This window comes from Rhincodon typus, chromosome 1 (assembly GCF_021869965.1).
Source record: "Rhincodon typus isolate 14 chromosome 1, sRhiTyp1.1, whole genome shotgun sequence".
NCBI lineage: Eukaryota > Metazoa > Chordata > Chondrichthyes > Orectolobiformes > Rhincodontidae > Rhincodon > Rhincodon typus.
In genome coordinates, this window is record NC_063332.1 from 132,387,114 (window position 1) to 132,411,064 (window position 23,951).

At 39.9% G+C, this 23,951-nt stretch overlaps 1 protein-coding gene across 2 annotated transcripts in view; it reads left to right on the plus strand.

Moving 5' to 3' along the window:
* Positions 1-5,621: 5,621 nt before the first annotated feature.
* The window catches only part of tmem184c (transmembrane protein 184C), a 31,071-nt gene continuing 12,741 nt past the window's right edge, over positions 5,622-23,951 (plus strand). Inside the window, exons 1-6 of one of the 2 annotated variants that reach the window (XM_020535126.2) lie at positions 5,622-6,448; positions 8,890-9,020; positions 9,129-9,165; positions 14,158-14,363; positions 15,283-15,357; positions 23,417-23,510. In XM_020535126.2, the coding sequence (XP_020390715.2) occupies positions 6,332-6,448; positions 8,890-9,020; positions 9,129-9,165; positions 14,158-14,363; positions 15,283-15,357; positions 23,417-23,510 (660 nt within the window). In that variant the 5' untranslated portion in view covers positions 5,622-6,331. The remainder of the gene's footprint in view (positions 6,449-8,889; positions 9,021-9,128; positions 9,166-14,157; positions 14,364-15,282; positions 15,358-23,416; positions 23,511-23,951) is intronic. The other variant, XM_048598039.1, reaches the window with a different exon arrangement.

Below are 23,951 nucleotides of genomic sequence, written 5' to 3' on the forward strand. Positions count from 1 at the left end.
CATGGTAATCGGGAGGAATTTTCCATGCCCATATTTGACTTGATGCTGCAAGACTTCATAGTGTCTGGAGTCAATATTGAGGATCTCTAGGTTATCTCCCGTCCACTGTAAGCTACAGGGCCGCCACCCCGCTGGGTCTGTCCTGCCGGTGGGACAGGACATACCCAGAGATTGTGATGGTGTTGCCTGGGACAATGTGTGCAAGTATATTATTCTGCAAATGTGACTATGTCAAGCTCTAGCTTAACTAGTCTTTGAGACAGTTCTGACAATTTTGGGACTAACCCCAGATGTTAGTAAAGAGGATTTTGCAGGGTCAACAGGATTGTTTTTACTGTTGTTGTTTCAGATGCCTTAATCAATGTGAGGTAATCTGTCTGGTTTCATTCCTTTTTTGAGACTTTCTAGCAGTTGCTTTAATTGAATGGCTTGCCAGGCCATTTAAGAGGCCAGTTCAGAGTAAACCACATTGTTCTGGGTCAGGTGTCACATGTAGGCCATACCAGCTAAATACAGTGGCTTCCTTCCTTGAAGTATTTTATAGAAGAAATTAGACTTTGAGATGGTAGGACCAATGGTGTCAGAAGAGCAATCTATTTCCTTAATAGCAAACAGAAGAAATATTTAGTGAGCTGGTATGGATATCTGAGCTGTCCAGGAGTCCCTACTGCTCAAAGTGTGGTAAATCAGGTTAGTGAGGTGCAAGCACTGATAATCAGATGGGAATAATCATGATAATTGACACCTGAGCCTAAACAAGGATAGGACTGATTATTAAATAACCTGGAATAAAAGATGTTCAGGAAAAGTACACAAGAAATGAAGAGGGGTGGCAGTATTGATAAAGGAGAATATTATCGAGGTAGAGAAACAGAATGATCTGAAGGGTATTTGTCAGCATTTAAAAAGAGAGCGGCTATTATATTCTTGATCAGATGCATTCTACAGGGCACCAGTAGGTAGAAAGATATGAAGGAGTAAATTTCCAGGGCAATTACAGAATGGTGCAAGTTGCTGTGATGTGCTTTCACCATCTTAATATAAAGAAAGATAACAATAATGTAAAGTGCAAAGAAAGGAAACAGTCTCTGAAGTGTGCTTGAGAGAATTTTCTTGATCAGTACTTTCCAGTTCAAAGTGGAAAGAGGCATTACTGGACCTGGTTTCAGAGAATGACGTGGACCCAATGGATTTGGTGTCAGTAGGTTAAAGGGGCAAACTGCAATCTACAGTAAATATTCACTTGACTGATAATCAATTTCGTTGGGGTCAAAACAGAAGAATTAAACTCAGAGATTAGCAGGCACAATTATAGCTTAACAATGGACTGCATTTAAGGAGAAAATGGTTCAGGTATGTCAAGATACATTCCCACAGAAAGCCATGTATGGCAACCAAAAGCAGATCTCCCTAAATTATGAAAGAGATTAATAGTAAAATGAAGCAGAAAATTGTCAGTACTATATAGTCAATGGAGACGGTATAAAAATATTCACGTGCATAACTTCAGAACTGAAAATTCATACCCATCAGAAAAGGATAGGATGAGGCACTCATCTCTAGAAAAGAGAAAGCTGAGGAATAACCTGATAGAAGTCTATAAAATTGTGAAAGGTTTTAGTAGGGTGGAGAACACCAGAGTTAGGATCTATTAAATTCAGAAAAAACTTCTTTACCCACAGAATTGGTAGAATGTAGTACTTTTTTTGCAGAATAGTTGAAGCAGCTAATTATTTAAGACGGGTTTGAAGAAAAATAAATACATGGATATGTTGCTGAGATTGGGGGAAGAGGAGAGGAATGAAGTTCAAGTAGAGCACAACACCAGGAGGGACACATTTAATCAAATAGTCGGTTTCTGGGTTATATGAAGTATGTAATTTCCTTGCTGACAGCAGCAAAGAAGTGCTAAAATTCAGTGGCATTTTGTTGGTCCTGGCCAGTGCAGATAAAAAGATTAGGATCCCCAGTTACCTCGTGGCAACTCACATCGTACAAGGAGGTCACCATCTTCATTCTCATTCTCCTCACCTCCAATGGATTTTCTGTGGACTATATGTGCTCAGTGCCTTGTTTCTCCTGCAATTACAAACTTACTTCCACTTAATGTTGCACACAGAGCGTAAGACACCACATCGCTCTGCAGGGTCTCTCTGGTGAGCACTAATAGGTCTTATTGTGATACCTAAAACATACCTTGGTATGCAATCACTTACTGAAATATATATCTGATGGCCATTTGGCTGTCATAGTGTAACTAGAGGATCTTCAGGCAATCCTTGCATCTGTTTGTACGTCTACAGATGTCAGGGAGCTTTGACTGCCTCAGAATGAAACATTATAATAATTACACAGACGTGTGATGCCCTCCGAATAAATCTTTTCTGATAGTTGCATTCCAGTTGAATGTGGATAAAATTGCATTACTTATAATCAATAATGCAGTATTCTACATCTGAGGACTGCACAGACTGTCACTTGAGCAGCAATGACAAGCTAAACCTATGGAAAGCCAAAGATGCAAATCCCAGCACCTCTCATCTCAACTGGTGCTATTCCAGGAGAAGTTTAAATAATTTTCAATCCCATGAAAAGATCCAGTCACCCGTGTTTATGTGCAAACAACTGGATGTGTCCTCTCTAGGGTGTTGGAAAGATTTTTAGGCCAAAATGCTAAGGGCTGTGATCACTTTAACGATCGTTGATAATGAGGGATGATCAAGTTGAGGAGGGAGTAGGTACCATTCCAAGAGGCTACAGATGACTGTCACTATCAGATGTAATAATTCTAGCTTTCAGAGAGGGTAGGACAGCTAAGCCTCTGCCTGCACACCCTATTATATAGATTTTACCTAATGTAATCTCAATCTATCACTATTATTTTCCTCTCTGTTCACTATTTCCATTTCTCTTCAAGCTGTTATAGAGTCATTGGGTCATACAGCATGGAAACAGACCCTTCGGTCCAATCAGTTCATGTCAACCATAATCCCAAACTAAACAAGTCTCACCTACATGCACGTGGCCCATATCCCTCCAAACATTTCTTTTTCACATAATCACTGTTGCTGGTAGTCATCTTCCTTCTCATTTGACATCCAATCTAAGGAGTTATGGCACTGTCCATCCTGATCTTTGATTTCAATAACTCTCTCCCATGTCAGCTATGAGCACTAATTATTTAGTGTTCTCAGATGCCTGACTTTATATGACCCCCATGAAAGTATATTCCATTCATTTTAGCAGGTGAAACAGCATCTGTGGAGCGAGAAATAAAATTAACATTTTGTGTCCAATATTTCAGATCTGCAGTATTTTGCTTTAATTGTATTCATTTCAATTCGGGTTGCATGACTTGATTGAGGAAGACTTGAAAATCTGTGCAAGTTTAATTGAAATACCAGTCAAAACCTAAACAAAAGTACACTCTGTAGCTCATTGTAATCTCATAAACAGTAATCTGACAGGATTACTAAACTACAGCTAAGGATGGTGGTGGGAATAGGGGTTGGAGATGGAGCTGGGAATGAGGGCAGGAATAGGGGTGGAGATGGAGCTAGAGATGGGGATGGAAATGGGGATGGAGGTGGAAATGGGGATGGAGATAGATCTGGCAGTGGTTGTTTGCAGATGACACAAAGATAGGGGAAGGAGCAGGTAAAGTTGAGGAAGCAGGGAGGCTGCAGAAGGACTTGGACATGTTAGGAGAGTAGGGGAGAAGTGGCAGATGGAATACAATGTGAGAAAGAGTGAGGTTATGCACTTTGATGGGGGGAAATAGAGCTGTAGACTATTTTCTAAATGGAGAAAGGCTTCTGAAATCTGAAGCACCAAAGGACTTTGGAGACCTAGTTCAGGATTCTCTTAAGGTTAATATGCAGGTTCAGTTGGCAATTCGGAAGGCAAATGCAATGTTAGTGTTTATTTCAAGACAGCAAGAATACAATAGCAAAGATGTACTGCTAATGCTTTGGTCAGACCACATTTGCAATATTGGGAGAAATTTCCAGTCCCGTATGTAAGGATGGATGTCCTGGCACTGGAGGGGGTCCAGAGGAGATTTATATGAATGATTCTGGGGATGAAAAGTTAGTCATAAGAGGAGCAGTAGAGGACTCCAGGTCTGTACTCGATGGAGTTTAGAAAAATTGGGATGCAGGAATCTCATTGAAAGTGATAAAAATCTGAAAGTCCTGATAGAGTGGATGTGGAGAAGATGTTTCCACTGGTAGGAGAGACTAGGACTCAAGGGCACAGCCTCAGAATGAAGAGACAACCATTTAGAACTGAGATGAGGAGGAATTTCTTCACCCAGAAGGTGATGAATCTGTGGAACTCAGATAAATATCAAATATAAATATCTATCTTTCAGACCATTTGACCAAATCAGATTTTGTTGTGGCTTAGTTGCAGGTAACAAAACTGCAACTTTATGCAACCATAATATTTTGTTTCCATTAATGTTTTGTTTCTTTTTTTAAAAAATCATAGCCACAGAAGGCCGTGGAGACTAAGTCATTGAGTGTATTTAAGACATAGATGGATAGATTCTTGATTACTAAGGGTATCAAGGGTTACGGAAGAGGCAGGAGAATGGGATTGAGAAACACAGCTATGATTGAATGGTGGAGCAGACTTGATGGGTCGAATGCTCTATTTCAGGTCCTATGTCTTATAATAGGGATTAAGTTGGAGCCTAGGGTGAGGGTAGGAATGGGGAGTGAAGATAGAATTGAGGAAGGTAATTGGGGCAAAAAAGTGTTGGGGATGGACCTGGGAATGAGGTAGGTGTAGAGGTGGGGATGGGGTTGTGAACAGATGCGGCCATGGAGCTGGGTGAGGTTGTGGGTGGAGCTGGAACTGGGAATGGATCAGGAGATAGGGGTGGTGTGGACACGAAGTTGGGTTGGTGTCTGAGTTGGGAATGAAGCAGGCAATGGGAGTTGAGTTGGGGTAGTGGTGGACTTGGAGATAGGGATAGGGCTAGAGATGGTCGCTAAAATGGGAGTTGAGCTGGGGGTGGAGATGGGAGTAGGTATGGAGATTAGGGTGGGGTAGAGATGGAGCAATGAATGGGGGTAGACGTGGAAATAGGGTGAGGGTGGAAATGGAACTGGGTTAGAATGGTGAGGGAGTGGAGACTGGGGGAAGATGCAGTTGGTGATGTGATGGAGATAACACAGTGTGGAGCTAGAGGAGCACAGCAGACCAGGCAGCATCAGAGGAGCAGGAAAGTTGACGTTTCGGTTCGGGACCCTTGTTCAGAAAAATGAAGAAAGGTCCCGACCCGAAACATCAGCTTTCCTGCTCCTCTGATGCTGCCTGGTCTGCTGTGTTCATCCAGCTCCCTGACTCCAGCATCAGCAGTTCTTACTATCTCTGGCGATGTCATGGAGCTCGGGAGCTGCAATGTGGAGATGGATATACATCAGGGGGTGGGGCTAGAGGTTCCAGCTCGCACCTGGCCCCTGACGTCACACACTTCGTTCACCTGGACCGGTCCAGACGACTACTTCCGGTAGGCGACGGCAAGTGATTGACCAGCAACCCAACCAATTATAGCAGGGAATGATCATTCACGTGACGATTATGTACCAATAGAAGCGGTGCAGGGACGGGTTTCTGAGGGAAGGAGCAAGTAGCTGTTTATATGATGGAGGTGGTTTAGCGAGCGTCCGTGGAGTTTACTCTGACCATTAATCACGGGTGATTCGTGATTGGAGAAGTAGGCTGGCATTGGCCATGGCAACGGGTCATTTTGCATCGAGCGGATGAAGTCCAAAACGTGATCTGCACGAAGTTTGGCCTTTTTTTATTGTGAAAGGCCTGGGCGCAGCGGGCACACAGGGACCTGACTCCAGCCGTCAGCATCAGTACCCTGCCCATTGCCGTAAGGAATTCCCGGGAGCAGGGTGCCCATTGCAGTAAGGGATTCCCGGGAGCAGGGTGCCCATTGCAGTGACGGTGCCTAGGCGGCAGAGTGCCCATTGCAGTGGGGGTCCCAGGGGGTAGGGTACCCATTGCAATGAGAGTGTCCTGGGAGCAGGGGACAGGGTGCCTGAGGGAATAGGTTTTTTTAATCACACGAGTGCCCTGGAGATGGAGTGCCCCTTGATATGCATTAATTGTAATGAGATTCCAAGTTTTTCAGAGGATGTGTGATGAGGGCATCCTTTAATTGCCATTAAGTGAAGCCAATTTTCCAGAAAATGAAACAACTTTTTTTTTTACATGGGGAAAGTGTAGTACAGGTTCCTGCTGAATGTGGATCTAGTAGGATATGATCGACTGAAGTACATTGAGGAGAGAAATACACTTGTATCCTTGAATCATGCCATGCACTTTTGGAAACTGGAGACGATGGATCCGGCCTTTGGTGGTATTCTTGTACCTTGTGGGTGTTGTGGTTGCTGTTCCTCTCTGTGTCTGGGAGCTGCGAAAATCTGAGGTAACATGGCAATCTTGTTCAACATCAGTGTGATGTACTTCTGTTTTTGAAAGGTGAATTATGTAAGTAGGAAGCTTTTGCTGGAGAGTATCATTTGTTATTTCAAATTGTACATGTAGAAACTCCCGTAACCAAAAGTACTGTTCTTGTTTAAGAACATCATAGTTTTCTTAAATAATTTTTAAAATAATTTCTTTTTGATTTAAAGGATTTTCTGGAACATTGGTTATGATAAATTGGAGACCTTCCATAGCTGAGTATTTTTCTCTGCTATCCTATGTGTCTTTCAACTTCTAGACTTCCTTTCTCTCTTCTATTACACTTTTTTTGTCCATTCCTTCAGATAGAAGTTAGTGGAGAAGACAATATTTTGTGGAGCTGACTCTTGAACTCTAGACCCGGGAGTGATCACAGGCTTTAGATACCTTTTGAGCTGCAGATCGTAGGCTGGAAAGAGATCTAGGAAGAAGATATCTTCTTTATGAAAGCAAGGCTTGGAGAGATGGGGATCAGGATAGGAGAGGGGGAGGTGAAAGTTGACAGAAAGGAAAGCACAGGCACTTGGGCAAGGGCAAGAAATATGAAAAAAATATGCATTCAGTGGTAATAGAAAAGTGTAACGAGCAGGAAGAATCATGTTCTGTCTTCAGGATTTGAGTTTGATGGAAACGAGATGTAAACACTGAGGATTAGAAAGGGGCAAATACTTTTTCCTTGAATTAGGAGATGGGGAAATTGGAGAAGAGTGTATATTTGGATTTCAACATGGAAGGAGGGGACACTCTACATGATGCACAGTTGGAACAGGCAAGAAGGCAGTCTGGAAATACTTTTTCCCCTGCAAGACTAATTTAGGAAAGTTCCATTATTTAAATAATGGTGACTGAGAATTATAGAATAGTTACAACACAGAAGTAACGAAGTTCAGTCTCCCAGCATTCTTATTGGGTGTGGTGTAATTATCTAATGTCACTCCCATGCCCTTTCAAATGCTTTCACTTAAATTGTATTTTGAAAGCCATAAGCTGCATCCATCACCCTTTCAAGCAGTGCATTGTAACTCTGGGGAAGAAAGGTTTTTCTTCACGTCACCTTTGGCAAAAGAACCGTTCAAATCAAATCTCTGCCCTTTGATTCTTGAACCTCCTGCTGATGGAACGGTTTCCCTTTTAACTATCTAAACCTATCATTATTTTTCACATCTATGTTGAATCTCCTCTTCATCCTAGTTTATAACTCCATCATCTCCAATGTATCAACATAACTGAAGTTCCTCAGCTGTGTAACAATTCTCAAAGTCTTTCCTGCACTCTAAAATTTTTGCATCCTTCCTAAAGTGCAGTGGCCAAAATTGAATGCACCATTCCAATTGAGGTCAAGTCTGTCTTTTATGAAGAATCTTCCTAACTGGCTTGTTCTTGTATTCTATGCCACTAATGTGTAATTCCTCGAGTTCTTTGACATTTTAACTGCTTTCTGGGCATGCCATGCTATCTTCCAGCAATTTGTGTATACATATCCCTGAAATCTTTGTTCCTACTCCCCTTTAGAATTGTGTCCTTTGTATTGCCGCTGCTTGTTACTTCAACCACAATGCATCAATTTGCACTTCTGTTCATTGAATTTCATCTGAATGCCTCAAATAAACATACAATACTGTGGCTGTTGGAAGTCTGAAACAAACCAAGAAAGCTGGAGAAACCCGGCAGGTGTGGCAGCATGTGAAGTGAGAAACAGTGTTAACGTTGAGTCCAGTATGACTTTTCTTCAGATGTAGTCAGTTCAGTCAGTTGTACCAGACTCAATATTAACTCTTGTTTTGAATTTGTGCCTTCTACAACCCAAGTCAGGAACAACATTGGTCCAAACACAGACTCTTGGAGAACCTCACAGTGCACATCCCTCCAATTCAAGAAAGAATCATTCATTGCTACCCTTTGTTTTTTGTGACTCAGTCAGTTTTATCTGCATGCCTCCACTCTCCCTGTTATTGTAGCACTTCTCAAACCTCTTAGAAGTTCAGAGATCACATAAAGTGCTCAACTCTTGCCTACCATCTATGTTACATCATCAATAAACTCAATCCAATTAATCAAATTGGGAGTAAGAATGTGTAATAGAAAAAGTTGCCAAAGTGTGCGGACATCAGTTCAAATTGTCAATGATTTAGCAGTTATTAATTCAAGAGGAATATGCCCACTTAACGTAGCATTTTGCCTGACGTAACCAACTGCCAGCAACAGAAATATAGTTAGATGATGCTAGGAAAGATCCTCTCACTGATGTGGTCATTGTTAGTCTTAAAAATAAATATCTATCTTTCAGACCATTTGACCAAATCAGATTTTGTTGTGGTTTAGTTGCAGGGAACAAAACTGCAACTTTATGCAACCATAATATTTTGTTTCCATTAATGTTTTGTTTCTTTTTTTTTAATCCAGGTGGGAACTCACAATAAAGCATGGTTCACTGCTGGAATTTTTGTGTTTATGACAATCCCAATATCACTTTGGGGTATCTTGCAGCATCTAGTGCATTATACTCAGCCAGAATTACAGAAACCAATAATAAGGTATTCATTGTATCTGTGCTTTTATGATTAATCTGTTTTTCACGTAGAAAAATCTGTAAATGTCAACCATTTAGAAATCGTAATTTACTGTCAATTTTCTGACTACAGGATCCTATGGATGGTACCCATTTACAGTTTAGACAGTGTAAGTTGATTTTATAGTTATGAATAATTTGTATTGTTATGAAGCACTGAATTAAATTACTATTCATGTACCAGACAATTAGCTGACTACTGAAGAAATATGCAAAATCCCCAAACTACTTTTCTTTTCAGACGAGGATTGGTAGAAAACATGGACCAGCTGGACTTGTGCACAGACGTATGAACTCAGCAAGAAATCTCATTAGATTCTAGCTACATGTAAACAACTATTCAAATTAAAACTCCACTCCAAAACTTCCCCTTCTACACGTGCAGATAAGCATTATAATTGGGAACAGAGAGGAGAAACCCACATGGGCAGAGGGAAAACAAGTTCTGTAGTCTTTGTTCCCAAAACCTATGGGTTGACTTTTGCTTATCTAAAGGTTTATCCTTGATCTTTCTTAATTCCAAATGTTTTCATTGGTTTGCAGGAGGCATGAGGTGCCTGTTTCACTTATTTAAAAAAAGTCTCTGACATATCCAGTTCAAAGTTACAACTTGCACCATCTACTGAACAAAAGATAAGCTAGTTTTCTTCAGTTTTAAAGTGGCTTACGATGAGAACCAAGAGTGTTATTGGCTGCTGTAGGTCTGTTAGTTTCTTTTCTAAAGCTTTTCTTTGCACACAGCCCAGTGTTCAGCTACCTGACAACCAATCCTGTTGTTGGCATGCAGAGGACCTTTTGTCATTGGTTTGTGGACTCGGAACCAATTATCAATCAGTTTCACTCATAGTGAACCAGCCAAACAAACAGGGTTCGCAACGTTATCAAGTTTTTTTGCTTTCAAAGCAGCCAACCGTTTTTGTAAATTCTTAGTTTAATACAGTTCTTTCCCATTTCTGTCCGCAGTTTTTAAAAACCAATAATGAAAAGATGGTCTTGATAATAAATTCAAGTCTTTCTTTAATGTAAACTCTGATTTTTCGACTGATTTCAACCCAAGATCTTGAGGGTTGTTATTACAAATGATCGAGCCAGAGTAAACTGCATTTTAATGTATAACTAAAGCCAAATCGTCTCATTACAGGTTATGTAGATAGATCCTTGAATTAAAAATTTGTGGAAGTTTTTTGGGCAAAATAGAACAGCTACAATTTATAATTCCCCATTTGGGGAATTAAGTATAGCTCCTTTTTAATGCTGCAGCATACATACAAGCATTTTTTCAAAACATTAACAGTTAAGTTTGAAGTTGACTTGATGTACACATCTAACATTTTATGGTACAATGTATTTCATAGATGTAACTGAGATAACATCATCGGGTGAGCTGAAGTAATATTTGATTTGCGATGATTCAGTAACACTCTCTAGTTTTCATCAACAATAGGTGTCAATGTGTGACATTAAATTCATAAGACAATTAAAACAAACAACCTGATTAGAAAACAATGTGATCAGAGTGTAGCCAATAACCTTGAAAGTGGATATGGATGTGTCACAAAGGATCAATAAAATACAAAACTAGCAAAAATAAAGTAATATTTGTTGCAGCTGGTGTCCTTGGGCATAACTGTTATTTGGATCAACTGGAAATTAAAGCTAACCTGTGACTCATACTGTTTATTTCCCTTTTTTGGAAGTTATGTCTGGTCATCCTTATAAAGCATTTCTATTTTCATAACTACATGGAATATAATTAAAGGTCATATCAAATTCTTGAATGGCATCCTGAGCGCGCACACTTCTGTTCCATGAATCTTAACAGTTCACTACAAATTTTGAGGTCAATTTATGGGTCACGTAATATTTCATATCTATAGTATTATGGTACACACTAACTGTTCAGTCATTCAGTTAGATTATAGCTGCTTTGTATCTCTGCTTCATATCCCTTAATATCCGTACCCAGAAAATCTGCCAATCCCAATTGACCTAACATTCACATCTGTTTGGGAGGTATGTTGCATGTTAACTCCATTTTCTAGTGATTAAAAATACTTGTTGGTTTTAATCTGAAAAATCTTGGCTCTAAACTTATCATTTTACCCACTTGTTCTGAATTGTGTTACCAGAGGAACTACGGTGGTTTCATTGTATCCTATCACATCCTGTTACCACTTCAAAAGCTTCATCTGAAGTTGCAAATGTTTGTTGATTCCTAAGTGCTGCAGAAAAGAGTGACGTGATGGTTTCTTTTAAAATAATACTTTTTCAAGTGAAGACACAGCTGTGTATTGTCATGAAACTTCTTTAACTGTATGTATGACAAGTATTAAGAGAACCAAAGTTTTCCTGGGGGAAAATTGGAGGCAAGAACATAACAGACTTGTGGTATGCTGAATATATGGCTTTTCTTCCAGAATCTAAAGAAGCTGCATAAAGTATCATAATTGAATAAAATCTAGAATCTTAAAATATGGGTTGAGTATGAACAGCAGAAAGATGAAGATATTGGTATTCACTAGTGTTATGATAACAGTAGATGCCAGATGCAATGCCACAGTCAGAAGGATAGAATTGGGTGGAAATAATTTTGTGAAAATAAATGCTTTATTAAAAACAAGAAAGCCAGGGTGAAAAATAATTTGTACTGCTTTCTGTCTACGTGGCTGTAATTGCCAGAAGCCTGGACTCCAAAGATCTGTGGAAGAAAATAAATGTCCTTGAAGTATGGATGTTAAAATTTATGTTTAAAATTAAAAATATAGACCATAAGACTAATGAAGAACTGTTTGAAATTGCAAGAGCAAAAGGAACTCTTAAAGTGACACCCAGAAAAGAAAATCAGTATTTTAACCACTTGATTAGAAAAACTGAAAAACTACGACAATCTGTTCTGGAAGGTAAAGTGGAAGGCATCTGAAAGATGATCAACCTAGGTGTAATTGCATGATAGATGTTATAGAGCAGTTGCAAACAAATTACACAGCATGAATGAGGATGACGCAAGACTGACCAGCATGGCAGGAGATCTGGTAGGAGTAGCTACAAGCTGAGGCAGCAGCACATCTTCCAAACTGTTAACTATCTATTCTATGTTCTCTTCCTTTCAGCTACATGTCCTTGCCCTAATTTATTAGAACTTAGAATCCCTACACTGTGGAAGCAAGCATTTGGCCCATTGAGTCCACACCAACCCTCTGAAAGGCATCCCCCCCCCCCCCCCCATCCACATAATTCCCATGGCTAATCCACCTAGCCTGCCCATCCCTGGACACTACAGGCAATTTAGCATGGAAAGTCAACCTAACCTGCACATCTTTGGACTGTGGGAGGAAACCCACACAGACAACGTGTAAACGCCACACACCAGTCGCCTGAGGATGGAATCAAACCCAGGTCCCTGGTGCTGTGAGGCAACAGTGCTAACCACTGACCTACCGTGCTGCCTTCTTCCCACTTTACCTGATATGGCTCCCTTCTTCACTCCATGTTTAAGGGGTGTACATGTGAATGTATCAAGCAGCCAACTGATGCATTGTTTCATCCACAGATTTAGCTAGACACAGTCCTTTGTCAAAACCACTCAGTTCTCTGAAAGATCTCTGGAACAAAGATAACCTGTGCCTTATTTTCATTATTTGTAACTGCTATCTTGAACACCCCCACCAGCAGATGTAAGGAGACCATAGACAATTTTGAAGCAATGACAAAGTACCTGTTCAGCTGACTTCAGCATTCTCGTGTTCCTTTTGCCACCAAAGCCAAGTGTTTTGCAAAGTTCGCCCCAAAGTCTTAGCCCTGTAAAGATACCTTTTTCTAGTCTCTCTCCTATCTCCTTCATACCTTCTGAGAGTCTCTTGTTAACAAAATTCGGCTCCTGATTTATTTGTTTAACTGTCTGTTTTCATTAAACTGATGTTGGCTGTTTCCTCTCCTACTTGACGTTGTGGCTAACTTTGTAAATGATTCGCTATTGTTGACACTTGTGTCCTTCCATTTAAAAACTATCTTTATCACCACTTTGAAACCTCATTATCAACTATCTCCTAGTAAACTAAGCTTCATCTCCAACCTCCCTTTCCCCTCAGTTCTTAATCATGTGACCCCCAGAATCTATCTATCATGTTATTCATGTTTAATTCTTTCTATCAATGTTTTGGCCCATATCAAGGCATTAATGATCAAGGTGCAGTGTCTCTCCTGTAAAGGTTGCAGAGAAGTAGTTCATCACATTATCTTCCTGCAACACTTTTATTCTCCAGTTCAGTGGCAATACCCTTGTTGCTTGCAAACTTAACCTATTGAGTTTTGGACACCATATATTCACCCACACTTAACTGATGTTGGTTTATGTGTCTGATTTTAGTTGAGCTGCGTGTTCTCCTGGTTACAAATTAAAATAACTAAAGCCATTGTGTCTGGCCCCTATAATTTATTCTAAGTCCTGACTACTAGTTCATTTTTTTTTGGTGACAATATTTGGTTGAACCAGACTGTAAAGTAACTTGATGCCCTACTGAACCCAGAGCTGAGCTTTTTACTTTATCTTCATTATCAACCTCTGCCATGTCTTAGAACATCTGCTATGTGACCATTGTTTTTGATTCTCTAACTTTTGATTGAGCTATTCTGGTTTCTTGTAATTCTATCTTTAACTTTCTTCAGCGAAGCAGGCCTCCAAGAATGTAATGTTCCTTCAACTTAGTGCAGCTATATTCCAATGTAGCATAATTGGGCATTTGAGTGCTGTAACCCACAGGGTTATGTATCAAGAGTTGAAAATTGGGATTATCCTGGAAAATTGTTTTGGCCACTGCCGATTCAGTCGCATGGCCTCTTGTGCTGTAAGTATTCTATATATCAAAGGCATTCACAAAGAAGATGATTGGTACATATTGCATGATCCCTGTCTGATTTAGGATAGGCTCACTTCTTACTTTTACTACTTTGTTCTGGTGTTTGGGGTGGCATTTGTTGAATAAACATACTGGTCAGAATGCTGGATTAGGCAACAGTTTAACATCCAGATGCTGATCTGAAGTTTGTGTAGCATGTCTATGTTTAATTACTTACTTTCACATGAAATCATCTTTGCTTAACAGTGGATAGCCTTGAAGTATCCTCATATTGCAATATATGTTGATACATGTCGAGAATGCTATGAAGCATACGTCATCTATAACTTCATGATCTTCCTATTGAGCTATTTGACGTATCAGCACCCAAATTTGGTGATTCTGCTGGAAGCTAAAGATCAACAGAAACATCTGCCTCCTCTTTGCTGCTGTCCGTCTTGGCATATGGGAGAGTAAGTAACCATGTTCAAGTGTTTGTGCACTGCTTAAGTGCAACTAATTTTCCTGTAGATGTCTAAGCTGTTTTACAGGATGTTAATTTACTACCTAATCTAAAAACAAGGTGCTTTTGAATCCTGGAAATCTGAAATTAAGAGAAAATTTGGGAAACTCTTAATAGGCTAGGTTGCATTTGTGATAAAAGAAGCTGAATTAACAATTCAGATCAGAAATTGATGCCTTGTCAATAGCCTACAGTCTGAAACAAAAACTGAAATTGCTGGCAACACTCAGCAGATCTGGCAGTATCTGTGAAGAGAAAGCAGAATTAACACATAGAGTCTGGTGACCGTTCTTCAGAACTCTGATTCCAGTTCTGACGAAGGGTCATCGGACTCGAAACATTAACTCTGGTAGCATTTGTGCAGAAAAAGCAGATCTACCGAGTTTCTGTTTTTGTTTCAGATTTGCAGCATTCACAATTCTTTGTTTTATCCCATAAACTAATGTACCTTGTTCTTAGATTTTTCATTGTTCTCAATTGTCATTTTGGCCTAAAGACAATCTAAGCATATATCTATAAATAATGAATTATTGAGAAATATCCTGTATTTGATTTTGAAGTATTGCCATTAATTCTGTATACAAATTTAATTTTATTCTTGTGAATAAGAAATAAGACATTTGTGGATTACATAATAACTATCTTTGCAGTATTTTAATTGGCTCATGCTATACGTAGAATTGTCTACGAATGATGACAAATACACATTCAGTTTTCAGGTTTCAGCTTTATTCAAAATGCTAAAGTTACCATGTTTCACGTAGTTTCACTGAAGTTTTCCTATTAAATGCTATTACTTCCTGTTTCAGAACCTTCTAAATATTGTTACAAGCATATGTCACACCTCAGGCTTGTGTTTTCTTTGGCAGGGTGTTGCTGTTCAGGTGCAAGCTTGGAGTTTTGCAGTACACTGTTGTTAGACCATTTACGACCATAATTGCATTGTAAGTAGTATTGTCTTAGAGTAGTAAATCCAAATGTATCTATCTATATTCTCTCAGGGGCTCCAGCATTTGTTGTGCAACAATCAATATTTCCTACAATCTCTAATATGCTGCATTTGATTACTCAGAGTATTGTCTTTTTATTGGAGATAACTAATGCAGGTGGTTGCCCACTTGGCTGAGCATCATTTCTTTTTCCTTGTACAACTGTCCCATCCTTTCTACCTTTTTTGGTCTGCTGCACAACTCCAGCTAAACACCGCACTAATTCATGGAGCATTGTTTTCACTTTCATTTTCATATTCTTGAGAGATTAATTATTCCTCCTGTTTTCTTGTAAATTTTCCTGAAGGTTTAATTTACTTTCAGAGCCACATAAATCTTAGTTCATTGTCTTCTCTGCAATCTTGGATTACAGGATACATCATATCTCTCAATCCCTTTTTATCTTGAAACACAAGCCACAGCAGAAGAAATTCAGCTAATTGTGCTTGTCAAAAAAGCTTTTTGCTTGTTCAAGTGTATATCTAATTCCTTTTAGAAGTTATGATTGAAATTGTTTCCATTGTCCTTTGAGGCCATGCATTCCAGATCTCACATCATTGTATTTCTTTTTAATGCCTCATCTTCTGTCCATGGATTGGAAGTATTGCATACAGTTTTGATCCCCTTTTTAATTGAAAAGAATTGTTATTGCTTGAGAAGATGTTTGGAGAAGGTTAACTCGACTCGCTCCAGGGATGAAGGCTTATCTTATGAATTTAAGGTTGTAAAGGTTAGGCCTTATGCACTTAAGTTTAGAAGGAGTTCAAATTTTATTGAAATGTACAAGATCTTGATCTTGATCTTGAGGATTGGGTGGATAGCTGAAGAATGTTTCCTCGTGACATTAAACTAGGGAAAATATGTCTAAAAGTAAGAGGTCTCTCCCTTTTTAAGAAAGATGAAAATTTGTTTTTCTGTCATCAGACCGTGGAATTCTTTTCCCCAGAAAACAGTGGAGGTTTGGTCTTTAAATTTACTCAACACTGAGTTAGATATTTGGGAAACAAGGTGGCCTTAGATTAGGGGGTCCATATGGGAAAGTGGAGTTGTGATCTTACAAACAGTAGAGGCCAAATGGCCTGCTACTATTCCTGCCCTGATTTACTGATTGCTGTGCATCGTAAAACTAGGCTGAGTCAGCATGGCTTTGTCAATGGGAGGTCATACCTGACAAATCTCTTATAATTCTTTGAGAACATAAAGAGCAAGTTAGACATAGAGCAGGTGGACATGATTTGTTTGGATTTTCAAAGACCTTTGACAAAATGCTGCACAGGAGGCTGCTAAATAAGAGCCCATAGTGGTACAGGCAAGGTACTGGCATGGTGAGAGGATTGGCTGACTGGCAGAAGGCAGAGTGAAGGGATAAAAGGATCTTTTTCAGGATGGCAACTGGTGATTTAGAGGAGTTCTGCAAGGGTCAGTGTTGGTACCACAACTATTCATGTTGTACATGAACAATCTGGATGAAGGAACTGAAGACATCGTTGCTCTGTTTGTAGATGACACAAAGGTGGAGGAACATGCAGTGTTGAGGAAGCAGGCAGGTTGTAGAAGGATTTAGACAGGCTAGGAGCGTGTACAGAGAAGCGGTAGAAGGAATACAATGTGGGAAAGTATGAGGTTACACACTTTGGTAGGAAGAGTAGAGGTGTAGACTATGTTTGTTTACTAAATGGGAAAAGACTTTTGAAATCTGAAGCACAGAGATTTAAGAGAATCCTAAACTAGAACTCTTAAGGTTAACATGGTACATTCAGCAGTGGGAAGGTAAATGCAATGTTAGCATTCGTTTTGAGGGGACTAGAATACGACAGCAGGGATGTACTGCTGATGCTGTATAAGGCTGTGGTCATTTGGAATATTGTGAGCAGTTTTGAAACTTACAGAATACTGAGTGGCCTGGGTAGAGTGGGTGTGTTTCAAGGACCAAGAAGATAGAACAAAGGTTATGGGAAGAAGGTAAGAGAATGGGGTTGAGAAACATGTTTGCCATGATCAAATGATGTGGAGGTGCTAGTGTTGGACTGGGGTGCACAAGGTCAGAAGTCACATGATACCAAGTTATAGTCCAACAGGTTTATTTGAAGTCTCAAGTTTTTGGAGTGCTGCTTCTTCGTCAGGTGAAGTGAAGGGAAGCACAGAATTTATAGGCAGAGAGATCAAACAATAGTACAGATGGTGTGAGTGGAGCATTGACAGGCTGAATAACAAGTCTTTGCAGGTGACCAGAAGTGTTACTCTCACAGTCAGTTCATTGATTTCATTTCCAATTTCAACTCTGCCCTCACTTTCACCTGGTCTATTTCTGACTCCTCCCTTGCCTTCCTCGACATCTCTGTTTCCATTTCTGGGGCAGACTGGCCACTAATATCCACCATAAACCCACCGATTTCACACAGCTACCTGGACTATACATCCTCGCACCCTGCTTCATGTTAAGACTCCATTCCATTCTCTCAGAGCCTTTGTCCCCATTGCATATGTTCCAGTGAGGCCAACTTCAACAAGGGAGCCTCTGAAATGTCCACCTTCTTCCTCAGCAGAGTATTCCCCAGTACGGTTGTCGACAAGGCCCTCAACTGGGTCCAACCCATCTCTCGCACTTCTGCTCTCATCCCTTCTCTTTCCTCCCACAACAGCGATAGGATTCCCCTTGTCCTTACCCACTATCCCACCAGCGTCTATATCCAGAAAATCATTAGCTGCCATTTCTGCCGCTTCCAGTGAGATGCCACTACCAGAGACACATTCCCCTTCCCTCCCTTGTCCGCTTTGCGAAGGGACCGTTCCCTCAGGACACCCTGGTCCACTTTTCCTTCACTCCCAACACTGCCCTTCCTCAGCCCCACGGCACCTTCCCTTGTAACCGGTGAAGGTGCAACACCTGCCCACTTACCTCCTCCCTCCCCAGTATCCAAGGGCCCAAACATACCTTCCAGGTGAAGCAACACTTCACCTGTACTTCCCACAATCTAGTCTACTGCATCAGTTCCTCACAATGTGTCTCCTCTACATTGGGGAAATGAAATGTAGACTGGCTGACCACTTCGCAAAACACCCACATTATGCCGCAAAAAAGACCGAGCTTCCTGTTGCCTGCCACTTTAACACATCACCCTGTTCCCTGGCCGATATCTCTGTCTCAGGCTCGCTGCAGTGTTTCATTGAAGCTCAGCACAAGCTGGAAGAACAACTCATTTTCTGCTTGGGGACCCAGCAGCCCTCTGGACTTCCTGTCATGTTCAATAATTTTAGGGCCTGAACTCTCCCATGTCCTAGCCCCCTACCCCACACACCAGGCCTTGTTATCACATAGCCTGCCATTACACACTACCTATTGTTAGCCACTAACCACCTCTATTAATAGCTATTCATCTTCCTAGCCAGATTGCTATCAATTGTCTGTCCAATTGTTCTTCTCTCTCTTTGGGCTCTATCCCCTCCTATCGTTTACTCCTTACCCCCTCTTCCCACACTATCTTCTACATATAAACCAATATTTTCCTAGCTACCATCATTTCTAAGGAAGGGCCACCGGATCCAAAATGTTAACTCTGATTTTTTTTTTTTCACAGATGCTGCTAGACCCGCTGAGCTTTTCCAGCAACTTCTGTTTTTATATCCCAGGGACTTGTAATTCAACCTGTCAACACTCCACTCACACCATTTGTACAATCGTTTGATCTCTCTGTCTATAAATTCTGTGCTTGTGTGAATCCCTTCACTTCACCTGATGAAGGAGCAGTGCTCTGAAAAGTTGTGAGTTCAAATAAACCTGTTGGACTATAACCTGGTGTCGTGTGACTTCTGACTCTGAATGGCAGAACAAACTCTGAGCCAAATTGCTTAATTCTTCACCTATATCTTATGGTCTTATGAACACTGGGGAAGCATGATAGGTCAGAATAGGAGGAGTACAGAGATTTCGAGGGATTTATTAGGGTAGAGAGATTGTAAGAGTCATTTTTTTTTTGTTGGTGAATTAGGAGCCATTGTAGCACAGGCGAATATACGTAGCAGAGATGAGCAAACAGGAATTGATGCAAATTAGAAAATTGTGGTAAAGGGTTTGTATAAATTCAAGTTAGGAAAACAATTTTGTGGCTAAGACCGAATTGGGATCTACAGTTAATAGAAGTGGACTGGGACAAAATGTATGAAGCTGTTGCTGTATGGATAATTAACTAGGAAATTAATTTTCATAGAGGTATGTTTGGAGAAATGAGAATTTTCTGTGCTGTATGGAAAACATCTAAACAAGACAAGATAACGAAGGATGCTATTTATTTTAAAAACAAACAGTTGATTGGGTTTATTTCTAGAGGGTAGAATTGAGAAGCAGATTATGTTAAATTTGTATAGAATATTTCTTAAACTACATCTGGATTACTTTTCGTGGTGTTTTTGAGTTGCTAGCTACACTATTTATTGCCCATTTCTAACTGTCCTGGAAAAAGTGGCGGTAAGCTACCTTCTTGAATTACTGCAGTTCTTGGGGTGTAGGGACACCCGCGCTGCTGTGAAGGAGTTCCAGGATTTTCCAAAAATTGAATCGTTCTGGTCTCCATGTAGAAAAACAATATATCAGAACTGGAGAAGGTTTGTAAAAGATTTGTGGAGTTTATACCAGAACTGAGAAGTTGCCTTACAATCATGGAATGGTTAAAGCAGAAGGATCCATTTGGTCTGTTGTCTGTGCTGGCCTTTGAGCAATTCACCTAGTACCACTTCCTTGCCTTTTCGCTGTGGCCCTGAGAATCTTTCTTTTGCAGATGATGAGCCACCTCTTTTTGGAAGTCTCAAATGACCCTGCCTGCATCCCACACTCAGGCAGTGGATTTCAAATGCTAACTATTTATCCCACTAAGAAGTTTCCTCCTGTCACCATCACTACATTTGTTATTTGTCTTAAATCTATGCGCACTTGTTCTCAATACTTTCATCACTGGGAACAATCCTAACTTCTCCAGTCCTTCTCCGTATCTGAAGCTCCTCACCCCTGGAACTATATTCGTGAATCTGTCTGCATCCTCTGTAATGCCTTCCCATTCTGGGCACCACATTTTAGGAAGGACGTGTCGTAGTATTCCATTTAAAGCCAAAGTAGTGTTTATAACAAGAAAAGATGAACATAGTTTTCTTTACAAAAGAGAAAACTGAAACATTGATAAGCAGAGAACTGCAGATGCTAAAAATCTGAAACGGTATGCTAGAGAAAGACAGCAGTATGGCAGAATCTGTATTGGAGGGGAAAAAAGCAGTTAACGTTTCAAGTTCCATTACTGTCAGAACTGAAGAGTTGATCTGATTAAAGACTTTAAAATTTATGGAAGGATTTGATGGGTCTAAACACAGAAGTCGTTAGACTTGCAGTGATCAAGATGCCATAAATATTTATGTTTGCTAGTAAATTTTGGAGAAATATCTTTATTCAGAGATGAAATGTGCAATGTGTGATCGATCACAAGTGATTATGGTAACTAACATAGATGAATTAAGAGTGCGAAAAGAATAGAACCATATAATAATAGTTAAATGAAGGGTGGGAAGAAGGTAGCATGAGGCATAAACACTGGTAAGGACACGTTGGTCCAACTGGTCTGTATCTGTTTGTGATGTTACATAGTATGTACAACAAAGGTACAAAATAGAGGCCAGCCAGGATAGCATGGCAATAGTCAAGTCTCAAGATAAAAGATCTGGATGAGCAATAAAGCATGCAGTGAGCTGAGCCAGAACAGAGATGGTCATGTTATTGTGGCAGAAGTTGGTGCTCTTGCCGAGGGAGAGGATATGGCATTCACAGGTCAGGTCCAGATCTAGATCAAATAGGACATCATCTTTTTGAACTGTTTTGTTATGCATCAGACAGTGGCTACAGCAAAAATTGGAGTTGGTGTAAGGATGTAGAGTTTGTGGCAGGACTGGTTTTTAGCATCCCAGTATTCAATTTCTGCTTGTGGATAGAGCAAGCATTTGAAACAAGCAGCAGAAAGACTAAGAGATAATAGTAGGGTAGATCTCCGGTCACTACCATACATGTGAAACCTGATTTGTTTTCGAATGATATTGTTGAGGGGAAAAATGTAGATCAGATGTAAGAGGGACCACAGATCACTGGACACTTCAAGAGGTAATAGACCAGAAAGAAAAATCATTACAGGTTGTTTTTTGACTGTGACTGGAAAGATACTGAGAGAAATATTTTTTAATCTGATCATCTGAAGATCACCGTAAGTGAAATGTAGACTGGAGCAGGTTGGCAGGCTGCCCAGCATTGGCCAATTGAGGTACTGAATGGCTAATTAATGACCACTTAATGTGGGTGCAATTTTACACATGCACACTTGCCACCCCCGCCCCAAAAAAACACCATCAACTAATGTGCTGCTGATGGTGTTGCTTCTTGGACTTGAGAGCAGTGAGTCTTCTGGTCAGCATCTCTGAGGCAGATCTGAGCCATTTAACAACCAGATGTCTGTTAACTCTGTTTATGATGCAGGCTTACTCACAATTTCTAAATTGGAAGGAGGGCCACTGATTTTTGTTACTGCAAGTTAGCCTGGCAGAAATAAAATCTTGTGTAAATTTATACTCACTTGCCACTTTATTTGAAATTTAATTCTCAGTTCTCCCATCCCTCTATTACATGGTTAAATATTCTTTCTAGACAGCTTCAGGGTATTTCCACTTTGTCTTGGGGGAAAGGGGTGCTATAGTGTCTATGAATGGTAATCCATGAGTAACCAGCAATGGATACAGATGGGATGAGATTTATAATACACTATTGTTCTTCCTGAGCACTGTTGTTTTGACTTGCTTTTATCTGATAAGCATGGCAAGGGCTGCCAAGATTTGGGAGTTGATGGCATGAAGTAATTAAGTATTAATTCACATATAAACTTCAGCATTTTGAAAGCAAGTCCTGTGCCAGAGCAGTCAGTTGGTCTAATATCCAAATGTGCGGTTCTTAAAACCAGCAAACCAGCCACTGCTAGCACTAAAAGTAGGCACATCTGCAGGATTTTCAGTTGTTTTTTGTTAGATCTTCATAAATTGATACAGCTTTCCCTTTTATGATGAGAAAGGTGGTCCCAGATCGCTTTTTCATTTGATCTTCTGTCCACACACTTCAAAACCGCTCCATCTCCTCAAGTTCCTTTGTCTGTGACCTCGCAGACATGCTAGCACTTAGACTTGTTCCAGCAATACAACTTGCTTTAATCTTTTCTACATTGTCTCTAATGGTGCGTAAGGTAGACTCCTTTATTCCTGTTATGTGAACTGTATCACATGTTCTCTCACTTACATTCAAAATGCTTTACAACGTCTAGCTTCTCTTCCAGTGTTATAGCCTTTTTTTTATGTTCACCACCCACAATTTTACCACCAGGATGCTTCTTGCTAACATTACTGCCACTTTGTCCTCGCATTATTGAGGATAACATGGCAGAACTTGCTTAAAAAAAAAATGAAAATCACAGAGCGCTTTGTGACAAAGTCTGCGAAATTATCACATGATGCCGGCGTGGAATTCTTTTGGCACTAACATTGCGCGTGTTCAGGATAAAGCTCGTGAAACAGCCCAGTGATGTCGGCGCGGAGACTCATTGCTAACATTGCACATGCTCGGGACAAAGCCCGTGAAACAATCATGTGATGTCAACAAGTACTCCTCCGCGCACTGTTTTAGAAATAGCATTCCCCTATTCACCAGTCACTTTATAGCCAATTTGCGCTGCCGGAATACACATTATAGCAGAACAGACTGTATGCGGTTTGAAAATTGGACCTTTCTGGTTGTGTCACATAATATAAAGAAAACAATTTGGTAATTCAAGGCAGCACCCAGAGAAGGATTCAGCAGAGCACATGGAACAACCGTACACATTCTTTGATCCATATTTTTAGAATTTAAACATTCAAGCTTGTGCAGGCTGACATGTATATTATAAAGTAGTACACAGTACTTATAAGCAGATGATTTAACTGGAATTTTTCCTTCTCTCAGAATCTGTGAACTCGTTGGAGTTTATGATGAAGGGAATTTCAGCTTCAGAAATGCTTGGACGTACTTGGTCATAATTAACAACCTTTCACAAATAGTAAGTCTTGTATTATATACCTCTCTATATTAAATATGTACGGCCTACATTCTTAGTTTATAGCATTTGATTCAAATATTTTCAGTTGATCTATCTTCTGTATTAGTCTTAAACTTAACATTTGTATATTCCATGAAATGTAGCTGAATTCTCTCTTCACATTTTCCTATATAACCGCAGTTGTCAAGAATAACTTCAAATTATGTTTGCAGGAAATCTACATCTTCCTTAGACTTGAACAATGAAATAATGTGTACTTGTATTTATTCGTTGGCAAAAACAACTTTTTAACTTGAACATTGTATTGATAATAAAGCTGATGAAGTATAGAACATTTTTATTTGATCATCTTTTTCAAACCTGTTTTATTTTAAATTTTGAAGGAAGCTTACAGTCTTTCACATATTCAGAAAACATCCTTTGTTGTACCAAAATTATTGT